Here is a 14,340-nt window from a genome sequence, read left to right as displayed (position 1 = left end):
TCCCTGATTCAAATCCTAGTGCCCCCTGCTAGTCCTTTTCCATATGGTAAAGCAGAAGAGATTTTAAGACCCAGCACTACCAACCTGCTGCTGTTTAGCCCTCTAATAGGGTTTTACCTCAGTGGTATTCTTAAACCCTGACCTATTTAACTAGTCTGAGGACGACTAAAAAAATACACTATAGCCTTTCATTCAACTTTACTCAAGAGCATCATACTACCATAAGGAGGAGGCCCTTGAGGGGCTTTTATCTGGAAATGCAGTTGGACAGAACAAAAGATATGGGTCAGATGTGGGAGGGGAAACTGTACACTCACAGACTACAAATCCCAATAACACACTTTAACAGCTGCTAGTGCATCACTCCCCAACGAACTGGATGCTTTTATGCCTGCTTTGAGCTTGCTAACAAAGACCCTCCTCCTCACACACACACACACACACACACACACTGTAGCATTGCAGGAGATTATACCTGTGTTGTCTATGAACGATGCATGACGTTCTTTCAGCAGAATCAACATGCAGGAAGCCGGAAAAACGCGACTATTATACTGTTTAAAGTGTTTTAATGACTACTTCCCCGTAGCTCTCATAGCAGCTTTCATAACGATGAAATGCTTTAAGTGGTTGGTGCTGAAGCTATAGCTCAGTGTTTCATTCCAATCACATAAGCTACTGAATTTAGGACTCAGCCCCAACCTTACGCAACCGGATGTACGTGCAGATAGGCATGAACACCTCCTCGTCTCTGACTCTCAACACTGGCACCCCGCAGGGCAGTGTACCGAGCCTCTTATTTTTACTCGCTATTCACACACGATTGTTTGGCTAGATACAGTTCAAACAGCATCAAGGGGCTGATTACAGACAACGATGAGGCAGCCTACAGGGAGGAGGTGAGAATCCTGGCAGAGTGGTGCCACGATAACAACCTCTCTCTCAACGGCCGCAAAACTGATCGGTGACTACAGGAAACAGAGAGCAACACACACACACACATCTACAGAGGGTCGACACCTTTAAATGGGGTCACCCTTAGCTCTACTCTGAAGTGGACAGAGCACGAAACAGCCGCCATTAAAAATGACCCACCTGCATCTACACTTTCTCAGGTGCCTGAGGAAAGCCCGGTTGTCCACTCCAATCTTTAACAATTTCTACAAGTGTGCTGTAGAGTCCGTGCTCATGAGGGGCATCGTATCCTGGTGCTGCAGCTGGTCAGCACAGGATAAACCTCTGAACTCTGTTCACAACCCTACAGCACATTTATTCCACACAAATGACAGGTCGCAGCATGAAAGACCAATCCTGTGCATTTCCCATCAAGTAAGAGATCCATCAGTACACGCACTTCAAGACCAAGGGATGGATTCTACCCCATATCTCTTATATAACACAAATAAGACTAGCGGACACTTCACTGACCATGCCATTACATTCTGCACAATCATTGCTGCTTCATTTATATCCCTATATCTAGAAATACCTCTGACCAGGTCAATCCCTTCCAGATGATGATAAGTTCATATAGATACGTGTGTTTTGCTGCTCTATAGCTCAGCCCTGAGCCTGGGTTACTGTGATTTTGTATTAGTGTACACAAGTATACACTACATTGCCAAAGGTTTTGGGACGTGTGCCTTTACATGCACATGAATGTAATATGGAGTTGCCCCGCCCTTTGCAGCTATAACAGCTTCAACTCTTCTGGGAAGGCTTTCCACAAGGTTTAGGAATGTGTTTATGGGAATTTATGACCATTCCTCTAAAAGCGCATTTGTGAGGTCAGGCACTGATGTTGGACGAGAAGGTCTGGCTCACAGTCTCCGCTCTAATTCATCCCAAAGGTGTTCTATGGGGTTGAGATCAGGACTCTGTGCAGGACAGTCAAGTTCCTCCACACCAAACTCACTCATCCATGTCTTTATGGACCTTGCTTTGGTCACTGGTGTGCAGTCATGTTGGAACAGGAAGGGGTCATCCCCAAACTGTTCCCACAAAGAGCATGAAATTGTCCAAAATGTCTTGGTATGAAGCTGAAGCATTAAGAGTTCCTTTCACTGGAACTAAGGGGCTGAGCCTAAACCCTGAAAAACAACACCTGAATTCAATGATTTGGAAGGGTGTCCCAAAACTTTTGGCATTATAGTGTATACACATATATACGTACAAATAATAAAGACAATCTTCCCGTTTTCAGTGGCCACGTGCTGATACACTTGGACTACACCTCCCATAATCCTTTTGCCACAGGCGTGTCAGGAGACCGGAAGACGTTTCGTGTTGTTTCTAGAAGGGAGCCGTGAGGAGTATCTGTAAGGTTTGTAATAACATTTTGGTTGCTTTCTGTATTTATTTCCGAGCATTGTTTTAAACATTACTTAAAATCACTCGCCTTTAAATAGCGGATAAAAGTTATGCTAACATGCTAAACATCTAACGCGTGCTGGAAAACAGTGTTAAGCTAAGCTAGGTGGTTGTGGCTAGCTACATTTTAGTGCGTTTTTAACATGTTTACCTCACATTAAGTGTTTAGCCAGGCTTAGGAATAATATTTGTTTTTATCTAAATGTACCTGGAAGGTTTAGGTAGCTGTCACAGACTGAATATTAATCATAAAACACCTGTGTTTTGGATTATTAGAGATTTAAAAGCATGAAGTCAACGTTAAAGAGCTTAAAGCAGTCATGCCCGGCTTTCCTGCTGTCTCAGGGATGACCATTATATGTGTTCTACTCTCATTGGCGATTTTATTTTATACACTGTAATTACAACATAGCATATACTATAAGGTCAAAAGTATGCAGACACCTGACCATTCTAAATGACCTTCTGAGACAACTGTCATGAGAATTTGTAATGATGTTGGATGAGAAACCCGTCTCGTTATTGACGCTCCTTTTTATTCCCAAAGGTGTTCATCTAGGTAAGGGGTCAGGGCTCTGAACCATGTCTTGAAAATGACGGACCTCACTTTGTGCACTGTCATGCCGGGCCAGACATCTTCAGCCTTGTTCTTCAAGAGTTCTGTCGCATTAACATTCACACCATTAGTCCAAGCATGACCGATCACTGTGTGACCGTTCTTCACACCACTGATCTCAGGCTTGTGTCACATTCCCCATAGGACCTGGGACACAATTATTGTTTTGCTGTTGCTTCCGGAGGCAGTTCTGTATGTCGGCACTCGGCTGCTTCGCCCTGCGTGTTTGGGCAGTCTGCCGAATCTTGGCTGAGCTGCTGTTACTCCTGGATGCTTTCATATCATAATAATAGCACTTACAGCTGCCCATACACACACACACACACACACACACACACACAGATCATAGTACACAGCACTTACTGAGGATTTTTTTTTTGGCTATTTTCTATGCCCAGTTTGCCCTTGTTTCTCTATCCTTGTCCTTGTTTTCTTGGTCTTCTGAAGGCGTCACATAGGCAGTCACGTGGGGTTTGATATCGTATCGGGAAAGGTTTTTGATTTTTTTCAGGTGTCACGTGGAGAATCGGATGCAATTCCACGTGTATTACGTCTGTGCGGCGTTAGAATCGTGGAGAATCCTGCCATCATGGAATCTGAACTTTATAATAAATAATAAAGTTTGTTATTATTTAGAATTGTTATCCTATTATTTTAAATTTCCATGGCAATAATGACTTCACTGTCCAAATGTCTCCAACCTCATGATTTTCAGAATGTTTTCCATGTTAATTTTCATTAATTTGGCCTTCTACAAGTGTTTGAAAATAATAATAATAATAATACTAGTGAGGTCTATGCTGACTGACCGTGTAACCTTTTAATAAATTGTCCAGGAAGCACCAATGGAGGGCGAATCCGAGACATTGGCTGCTATGGCCGATTCTTTGAAGGTCTCGGATACGAGAGGACATCCAGATGGCCAGAGCGCTAGAAAGCAGGACGAGGACTGTTTCTATGACTGTGTGGAGACCTTTCATGCAGAGACAACGTCACAGGCCTTGAATCAAACAGAGATGACGCACAGTGAAGGGACAGTAAATGAATCACAAAGAGAATCTGTCAGAAACCCTGACACGGGTGAAGAATCTGTGCAGGCTTCTAATCCGTTTGAAGGAAGTGCTGCTACGAGGAGACATGAGCCACCGGAGAACGATACGGTGCCAGGAGAGGAGGAAGATGAAAAGACGACAGACAGCGACTCCGAATTCAAGGAAGAGGCAGCAAAGCCTACTGAGTATGATGACGAGCATTTACGAGAAGCTCAGAAAAGCCTGACCGAGGAGGAGAAAGAGGTGAGCATCACATGCTTTACAGTGAATGGATTTATTTAGACATGAATAAACTATTAATTATTAGAGGGGTCTCATAAGCAGAAACCCATCATTTCTAAATTACTTCTTAAATTTCTAAATGTGGAACTTTTAAAATATTCAAATTGTATCTTGATATTAAAAATGATCTCCAAGACTTTGGTTGTTGGTGCCAGATGGTCTGTACCGAGTGTTTAGGTAGCTGCTGATCTCCTGGGATTTTCAATCACAGAGGAGGAGAGTCCTGTCATATCCGGAAAGGGCTGCTGTGATGGCATGGTTTTCGTTCCAACTATCAGAAACCACACCTCAGTCTGTTGATTGAACAGGTGGAGTCATCTGAATGAATCCCTGCACCCACGTCGGCCTTTTCCGGATAAGATCGGGGACACCTGGACTAGACCTTGTTGATGAGAAAGGTCAGAAAGAGGAGACACAAACGTGGTGAGCATCTCAAAACAAAGGAAAGATGAGAAAAATCTTATGCTGATCAGTCTGGGTCAGTCTGTGTCCAGCGTTACCTCGGATTCCTGTTCTGTAGCCCCTTCACCTCTGAGATGAGATGCTTTTCCGCTTACCACGGTGCATAGAGCTGTTATTTGAGTTGCCTTGGTTGCCAGATTCATTTTTTTCCACCGCATGCACAGATGGATTTATTTTGTAATATGTGATTTCACCAATTATTGTAAATTTCTTTTCTTTTCTTCTTTGCTATTTCTGTTACAGAGTAGAAAAGTAGAGAGTATGGCGCTGAAAGAAAAGGGAAATGCACACTTCAAGAACCGGGGTGAGAATAGTCTCTACATTCAGCAACATGTCGTTTTTTCTTGAAACACTTAAAACATAACAATTTCTGTATAGTCCAATAGGAAAGATTTCAATGAACCAAATTCTCTGTCAAGAGAGAAAGATAAATACTCATTTCATTCTGTACTTGCTGACGTTCTCAGAATATGTAGAGGCGCAGAAATTATACACCGATGCCCTGGCAGTGTGTCCTGTGTGTTACAGCAAGGAGAGATCCTTCCTCTTCTCTAACCGAGCGGCAGCCCGGATACACCTGGTACACTTTTACACATCCTACCAGCTTTTTATTAACTGGTGAACATGTGAATCTGTTGAAAGCCAGTGACATCTTAGTTACTCTTGAGTTAATATTATTCTCAAGTGAACACTTGTGTTTTGTTTATTTGTGTCTCCATTAGGAAGAGAAAACAGACGCCATCAAAGACTGCACTAAAGGTATAAATTTTTTGATTTTCTGGACAATATGATGATATAATATAGTGTATACACTGATCAGACATAACATCATGAGCAGTGAGAGGTGAAGTGAATAAGACTGATGATCTCCTCATCATGGCACCTGTTAGTGGGTGGGATATATTAGGCAGCAAGTGAAACATTTTGTCCTCAAAGTTGATGTTAGAAGCAGGAAAAATGGACAAGCGTAAGGATTTGAGTGAGTTTGACCAAAAAGGGCCAAATTGTGATGGCTAGACCACTGGATCAGAGCATCTCCAAAACTGCAGCTCTTGTGGGGTGTTCCCGGTCTGCAGTGGTCAGTATCTATCAAAAGTGGTCCAAGGAAGGAACAGTGGTGAAGCGGCCACAGGGCCATGGGTGGTCAAGGCTCATTGATGCACGTGGGGAGAGAAGGCTGGCCCGTGTGATCCGATCCAACAGACGAGATACTGTTGCTCAGATTGCTGAAGAAGTTAATGCTGGTTCTGATAGAAAGGGGTCAGAATACACAGTGCAGGACGGGTCAGGGCTGTTTTGGCAGCAAAGGGAGGACCAACACAATATTAGGCAGGTGGTCATGATGTTATGCCTGGTCGGTGTATATTGTGATGAATTGTGCACTTTTCTAACTGATTATTAGTAACTAATAACAATTACAAACTGTAAAAAAAATTTTTTTAATTAATTGATTAGATGTTTTTTCCCTTCAAAGGCACAATAGTCATTTTAAGTGGCTCAGCAAAAAAAAAAAGAAGAAGAAATGAGAAAACTCGTTATATATTGCAGCAACATTTTGATGATGAATAAGTCGATTGCGTGCTTTTAGGCATTTTAAAGTCATTAAAAGTTTCGTTCCAAACAAGAATCCTGTAAAATAGAAGGTGAGAAACAGCCAAGTTTTGCCAAATGAATAGAAAGTGAATCTATTGTGGAAATTTGTCAGGAAATCTTTCATGTCAGGAGAAAGCTCTCGCTAGAAATAATCTGATATGTTGTCCAGATAGCTGAGTCCGTGTCGTCATAGAGATGCCGAGAAAAACCTGCGTCATGGCCCAGGGAACTTGCAGAAAATGCATCTCTCATATCTCTCTCCTCCCTTCTCCAGCTATAGAACTGAACCCAGACTATGTGCGCGCCATTCTACGGAGAGCAGAGCTGTATGAGCAGACGGAGAAGCTGGATGAAGCTCTGGAGGACTACAAGACCGCTCTGGAGAAAGACCCAAGCATCCCAGTAGCAAGAGAAGCCTGCTGTGTAAGTAACTGTCACCTGCTGCAGGACTCAAGCTTCAAACCCAACATAAAACATTGTTTATGTAATTAAAAGGCAATTAAATGATTACAGCTACACTATATTGCCAAACGTTTTGGGACACACGTCCAAATTATTGAGTTCAGGGGTTGGGCTCGGCCCCTTATTTCCAGTGAAAGGAACTTTTAATGCTTCAGCTTCATATTAAGACATTTTGGACAATTTCATGCTCTTTGTGGGAACAGTTTGGGGATGACCCCTTCCTGTTCCAACATGACTGCACACCAGTGACCAAAGCAAGGTCCATAAAGACATGGATGAGTGACTTTGGTGTGGAGGAACTTGACTGACCTGCACAGAGTCCTGACCTCAAGCTGATAGAACATCTTTGGGATGAATTAGAGCGGAGACTGTGAGCCAGACAAAAACTGGGACATCTGCCTTTACATGTACATGAATGTAATATGGAGTTGTCCCGCCCATTGCAGCTATAACAGCTTCAAACTCTTCTTGGAAGGCTTTCCACAAGGTTTAGGAGTGTGTTTATGGGAATGTCTGACCATTCCTCTAGCATCTGTGAGGTGAGGCACTGATGTTGGACAAGAAGGCCTGGCTCACAGTCTCCGTTGTAATTCATCCATGTCTTTATGGACCTTGCTTTGGTCACTGGTGTACAGTCATGTTGGAACAGGAAGGGGTCATCCCCAAACTGTTCCCACAAAGAGCATGAAATTGTCCAAAATATCTTAGTATGAAGCTGAAGCATTAAGAGTTCCTTTCACTGGAACTAAAGGGCCGAGCCCAACCCCTGAATTCAATGATTTGGAGGGGTGTCCCAAAACTTTTGGCAATGTAGTGTAATTGAATTAACAATGCATTTTATTATCAGCGTGTCCAGGGCTACATTACACACTAAATGTCCAGCTGTACTCATTAGATGATTACTAACAGATTGGTTCTTGAATAATTATTCATGACAGTTTGGTGTGTGTGGTTGCCTGCTGTGATGCAGAGTTATTGTTACTACTCTGAAGATGATTATTTCCCTATAACAGCGTGTCCCAATGTATACCACAGCAATTTTCCTAACGACCCTTTTCCATTTATTAAAGAGCATCAAGTCATATTTTATCTGGGTGCATGATGGGTTGAGGCATATTGGGTTCTAGCTGCACTAGAGGCTTGACGGAAGAGTGGTGCAGAGCGAGGTGTGATGAGTGCCTTCAGGTAGGCAGCCGACGATCCACTTTCGGCTCTGTGGGCGAGCATCAGGGATTTGAATCTGATGTCGGCAGCTACAGAAAGCCAGTGGAGGGAAAGCAGAAATGTGCTGGTGTGGGAAGACTGAAAACTAGTCACTGCAGTCTGAATCAGTTTCAAGATTTAGTGCATGGGGCAGATCTGATCTGAAGGGCAAGCTGCAGTCTCAAAACGATAATGGACTGAAGAAGCACCTGAGTGTCCTCCTGATATTGTAAAGGACAGACCTGCATGACTGATTCAAGATGGTGTAGAGCCCCAGACTATGCATACTAAAAAATATCTGCAGAAAACAGAAAAATTCCGCATAGTCAGTGCTGTGCATTTTTCTTTTAGAAAATTTCATGCACGTGAGATCATTTTCTAAGAAAATGAAAGGAACAAAATGTTTTGTTCTGTTTCCACTGCACGCTCATCATGAATGCACCGCTTATGGTTCTGTGCACACCACTTATTTACTACTTTTCATTTATTGTTTTCTTCACGAATAAAACGGCATATATTTTTTACACTTTCAAGATTTTTTCAGAATGTTAGACATTTGTCCAGAGACTACCCCAAGGTTGTGATGCCAGATGGCGTGATCCGAGATCTGTCCAGGGAAATCATGATATCTTGACATGCGCCTGCGTCTGGGATTTAGTTTCAGCTGATGTCCAGCAGATGCAGAAACTTTGGAGGAAAGGAGATGATGGACACTATCAGTCTGATATGAGCAGATATTGGTTATTGAAATGAAAGTACAGAAGAGAAGCTAAATAAGTGTTGAAATATTATATCAATACACTTAAAAATAGTATTTAAGTAGTGCCTGAGGTCATGGCATCAATCTGTAATAATGTGTTGGAAGTGGGGGGATCTGTAGGGGCCTTTTAGTTACACTGAAGTTCAGATGAAGGAAATTATGCAATTATATACGTGAATTAATGCGTCTCTTTTGTATTTCTACTTTGGGATTTCAAGTATGACTGCTCTCTTCTTTTAAAATTATTATTATTATTATTATTATTATTTTGTTGTTGCTGGTGATTTATTAATTTTTTTATTTGTTATTTTTATTTATTTATTTTATTTATTTAATCCAATGTGGTAAGTAATTAGCTTCCTGTGAAAATTCACATTTTAAAGATTCAAATAATAAATAATATTCTTAAATATTTGTCTAGTAAATATATATATATATATATATATATATATATATATATATATATATATATATATATAATGTATATGTATGTATGTGTATATATATATATATATATATATATATATATATATATATATATATATATATATATATATATATATATATATATATATATATATATATATATTAAATTTGTCTGATTTATTTCCCCTCCTGTTCTTACATAAATTCTTAATTTATCCTGTGCCAAATCCGGTTCAAAAGGATTGTCAGGGTGACACGCAGTAGCACAAGAACACCATGTCCTTACGAATATTTTCTACATCTTTAATAAAGCTGCGTTAAATTTTCATTATGTCATTTAGAACCCGCAGCTTCTAAAACACAAGAACATATGGTGAATGGAGCTGCAACACACACACACACACACACACCCTTTACTGTGTCATGCACAAGTCTCAGAATGAAATCTAAACCCAAGCCTCCTTGCTGGACGAGTACTGACACTTCCCTTATAACTTGACACGCCATTCAGCGTCGTAATCTGCATCAGTCTTCCAGTCACACAAATCAGATTTGGAAAATAAAGCTATCATTGTACATTAGATTTGATCCTGCATTACATTTACACTGTAGAGGTTTACTGGATCATGTAATTTGATGTATATTTTATTCTTTCCTGCAGAGATTACCACGACAGATCGAGGAACGAAATGAGAAACTGAAAGAAGAGATGCTAGGTAAGAGTTCCTTTATTTTTTTTGGATATAGGATGTCTTCTGCATAGAGAAGGCTAGTGTATTTTCTGTGTGTTTTTGTCTATTAGGGGAACAAAGGAGGACCTTGGTTTGTTATTTTCCTTCGGCTCTGTTCATCTAATCTAATCTGTGAGCTCATGACTAGGCTAAAGGCTAACAGAATGAGAGCAGAGGGACCAAATGTGCTCGATGTTCCCGAGCAAAACACTCTAAACAGACTGCAGTAGAGAACATTTTTATTTAAAAAAACAAAAATAGGAGGATTACTGAAGCAGGTCACAGTTTCAGCTTGATAATCTTTAATCATTTTGAGATGACAGTCACGAATACACTGCAGGTCAAATATGATTTACATCACTCTACTGTATAATAATATACACATATCAGGCATAAAATTATGACCACCTGCCTAATATTGTGTCGGTCACCCTTTTGCTGCCAAAACAACGCTGACCCATTGAGGCATGGACTCCACTAGATCCCTGAAGGGGTGCTGTGGTATCTGCCACCAAGATGTTAGCATCAGATCCTGTAAGTTCTGTAAGTTGCGAGGTAGGACCTCCATGGATCGGACTTGTTTGTCCAGCACATCCCACAGATGCTGGATTGGATTGAGATCTGGGGAATTTGGAGGCTGGGTCAACACCTCAAACTGGTTGTTGTGATCATCAAACCATTCCTGACCCATTTCTGCTTTGTGGCACGGAGCATTATCCTGCTGAAAGAGGCCACAGCCATCAGGGAATACCGTTTCCATGAAAGGGTGTAGATGGTCTGTAACAATGCTTAGGTAGGTGGTACGTGTCAAAGTAACACCCACATGGATGCAGGACCCAAGGTTTCCCAGCGTTTGCCCAAAGCTGGACACTGCCTCAGCCGGCTCGCCTTCTTCCCATAGTGCATCCTGGTACCATATGTATCCCAGGTATGAGACGCACACGCACCCGGCCATCCACGTGATCTAAAAGAAAATGTGATTCATCAGACCAGGCCACCTTCTTCCATTGCTCCGTGGTCCAGTTCTAATGCTCATGTGCACATTGTTGGAGTTTTTGGCAATGCACAGGGGTCAGCACGGGCACCCTGACTGTTCTGTGGCAATGCAGCCTCATACACAACAAACTGTGATGCACTGTGTATTCTGACACCTTTATCAGAACCAGCATTAACAGCAATTTGAGCAACAGTAGCTCGTCTGTTGGATTGGATCACACGGGTCAGCCATTATTGGTCGTAAAGTTATGGCTGATTGGTGTATACAGTATGTTTGCTTCATTTGTCCTTAGCAATACATGCTGAACGTGTAGAATTTAAACTCAGATCTTGACGATACCACATGGCCAGTAACCACTTCAGCAAATCTGGCCTCTGAGTGGGAGAGATGGTGTACTTCCACTGTCCAAAGTCAAGCACTAGCCAAGTGTAGTTTGCGAATGGAATTCTTCCCTCTGATTGGATGAGACATCGGTCACTCAGGATCTGTAGGAAGTCCAGCAGTAGCTGCAGCAGTAGAAAGTGGATTGGTGTGTATACGAACGCAGCTCTGTTCTTATAGCACTCCCTACATCCCTTAATCAGGAATAGTTGAATAGTATGAAAATGGGTGTGTTCGCCCACCTTGCTGTCTCTCCACGTAACATTAAATGACGTAATACTACGTAAAATATCTTCTGGAGGTTGGAAAAAAGCACATTTTATATCTCATTGACCTGGAATGAATAGTTTATCGGCATGAAGATTTTAAAAACATGAGCAGGTTATATGGTATAAGTTGGTGCTTTATAAAAATAGTATGAGGATGGAACAAAAAGCCAAGGTTCTGTCAGCCGTGTTGCGCTCCACAGCCAGGTTCTGCTACTGTTAAAACAATTCATCTGCTGTCTAAAGCAACTGTGCTGTTAAAAAAGGCCATAATATTCAACGTTTGCCTTTGGGCTTCTTTCTAATGAACACCAGTGCCAGACTACAAACTGCAGCCATTTGCACGTTTACGATCTTAAATCATACGCTGAGAGCAAGTCGTTTAAAACGACTGACATGGAGATCTGACACGTAGACTTTTTAAGCGCTTATGATTCTGGGTCGAATTTGTTTCCTGGTGTTCTCACTGTTCCCGTGAGAGTTTAGACGCTGTGTGTCAAGCTTGCATCATGGAAGGACTTAATCCGTGTAATAGGAGAAAAAAATGTATTTTCTCGCTAGCCATTTTCTAGAAACATTAAACATCGAATTAACAAGAATGTAGAGTAATTGAGATGGCGAACTGTAGACCCGAAGACCCAGAATGCAGTGCAGTTTATTGATTAGTTGGAGATCTAGGAGATGATGAGCGTGATGGAAAACGCTCGATGACAGTGGAGTGTATAAAATCGTGCAGATATGAGCCAGGATCTTTTGCATCCATCAGTATGGGGAAAATATCATTTCGGTGATTTCGACTATGAGTATTTATTGAGTATTTCTATAACTGCTGACCTCCTGGGGTTTCACGCATCTCTAGAGTTCACTAGTTAATGTTGCAATAAAGAAGAAAACATCCAGCGAGCATCAGAGCACCTGCTGGATCCAGACCAGATCAAACTGACTGAAGTTTCTGTGAGCGGGCAGTCAGGGCCGTGTGTCTGCAGTCTGATCAATAAGGAATATTTATGCAGTCACAGCTTCACACAAATATAACATCCTGTTTTATTGACCCGTTTTCTTTCTCTTCTGAAAACAGGTAAACTCAAGGATTTGGGCAACATGATTTTGCGTCCTTTCGGACTCTCCACTGCCAACTTCCAGGTCAATCAGGACAACAACACGGGATCCTACTCTGTCAACTTTGTTCAGAATCCCAACAGCAACAACAGATAGCAGCACGAAGCTCCTTCTCCAGCACAGCAGCAGCTACCTGACTAAACGCCGCAGCCCACCAACCACACGTTTGCCAGTGTCTTGTCGTGTAACACTATAAATTCTGCTTAAATTATAAGTAAAGACGATTGTGGACCATCACCACTTGGTCACCGGTTGTCTTTAATGGTGTTGAGGTTACGTTTACAAAACTCCTTGCAAACTGACTCAAAAACCTAGACTATAAATCACATAAGCATGAAAGAAAATAAATCGGAGATTGCATGACAAATGCTACAGTACCAAACATTTATTTATTTTATGGAATGTAATAGTAGATATCTGAAAATACAAAAAAAAACTATCCAGCAAAAGTTTGTACCCCTTTTTTGTTTTACCCCCTACTGTTTTAACGTTTGGAATGATCCAAGTCAATTTGTCCCCTTCGAAGGACAGGTCACTGCAAATCAATAAAAGCTTCTCTGGGCTTATTTACTTTAATCCTATCATTTCTGTCCCTATGGGAGTGGTCTCTTGCAGGATGACCCCGCCTCCGTTCACAGGGCATGACGGAACGGTCTGATGAAGATGAGAAAGATCAGACGATGAATAAGATGACGTGACCTTCTCAGACTCTAAATCACACCCCAGCTGAACACCTCCAGGGATTCTGGTATGATGTTAGCCTGAGCTCTGCCTTTAAAACAACCACTGAGGGTGGCTTGTAGTAGCCAGACACCCTATGCTATTGTTTTTTTCCTTCAAGCGTCTGTATACAACCTGCCAGTTAGAAGGCAATTCAGAAATGTTAGCGTTTTTGGCATGTGAATGAATTATAAAGGCTTCTGTAATAAAAGGTGGACAGACAGTTTATTACAGGATATTAACACTCACTGGCCACTAACAGAACAACATCTGATGTACAACGGTCTTATTTCAGAGTTCTATTTTTAGCATAGAGGACAATCTGAGGTGGTCTTGTGCTTGTTGGAATCCATCTGCCTCAAAGTTGTCTGCTTTGAGATGCTTCTCTACTCACCACGGTTGTAAAGAGTGGTCATTTGAGTTACTCTAGCCTTCATACTTTGATTTCAGTCATCAACAAGGTTTCTACATAGAACGTCTGCTCACTGAATGTAGAAACAATTTTGCAGGAGCTCAGCAGTTTCAGACAAACTTACCTCAGCCTGTCAGGCACCAAAATCCGTGCCATGGTCAGTCACTGAGCTCACTAACCCCCGTTCTGATCTTTTATGTTTTGATCAATGCCACATGATTGACTAGTACAGGTGTTCCTAATAAAGTGGCTGGTTCCTGATTAAAAACAGCACTCAGATGTTGGTACAATGGGGTGGGTGTGTGTGGGGGGGGCAGGTTTATTTTATTGTCCATGTCATAAAGAGTTACATATAAAGTACTAATAAAATCTCTTTGCAAGCCCACATACACCATTTTTATGCATGTTCACAAGTTGTCCGATTGTACTGAGACACAGAAGGGAATCTTCCAGAGAGAAAGATGAGGGGAAACTGTGTGTGTGTGAGA

At 41.7% G+C, this 14,340-nt stretch overlaps 1 protein-coding gene across 1 annotated transcript; it reads left to right on the top strand.

The window, feature by feature from the left end:
* Window positions 1-2,216: 2,216 nt before the first annotated feature.
* On the top strand, window positions 2,217-13,286 carry ttc1 (tetratricopeptide repeat domain 1). Its single transcript, XM_058415206.1, has 8 exons — window positions 2,217-2,323; window positions 3,823-4,281; window positions 5,026-5,086; window positions 5,250-5,362; window positions 5,505-5,541; window positions 6,650-6,798; window positions 9,888-9,942; window positions 12,680-13,286. Exons 2-8 carry the CDS (start codon window positions 3,832-3,834, stop codon window positions 12,814-12,816), a joined length of 1,002 nt encoding a protein of 333 aa, XP_058271189.1. The 5' UTR covers window positions 2,217-2,323; window positions 3,823-3,831; the 3' UTR covers window positions 12,817-13,286.
* The last annotated feature ends 1,054 nt before the right edge of the window (window positions 13,287-14,340 follow it).

This window comes from Hemibagrus wyckioides, linkage group LG18, assembly GCF_019097595.1.
Source record: "Hemibagrus wyckioides isolate EC202008001 linkage group LG18, SWU_Hwy_1.0, whole genome shotgun sequence".
NCBI lineage: Eukaryota > Metazoa > Chordata > Actinopteri > Siluriformes > Bagridae > Hemibagrus > Hemibagrus wyckioides.
The sequence above is the reverse complement of the archived record's forward strand: the minus strand, read 5'-3'. Positions and strand labels throughout refer to the sequence as shown.

Excerpts from the sequence above, each read along its gene's own strand:
- ttc1 (XM_058415206.1), top strand. The coding sequence starts at position 3,832 with ATGGAGGGCGAATCCGAGACATTGGCTGCTATGGCCGATTCTTTGAAG. Across the intron at positions 4,282-5,025 it reads TGACCGAGGAGGAGAAAGAG|AGTAGAAAAGTAGAGAGTAT; the intron begins GTGAGCATCACA and ends TTTCTGTTACAG. Across the intron at positions 5,542-6,649 it reads CATCAAAGACTGCACTAAAG|CTATAGAACTGAACCCAGAC; the intron begins GTATAAATTTTT and ends TCCCTTCTCCAG.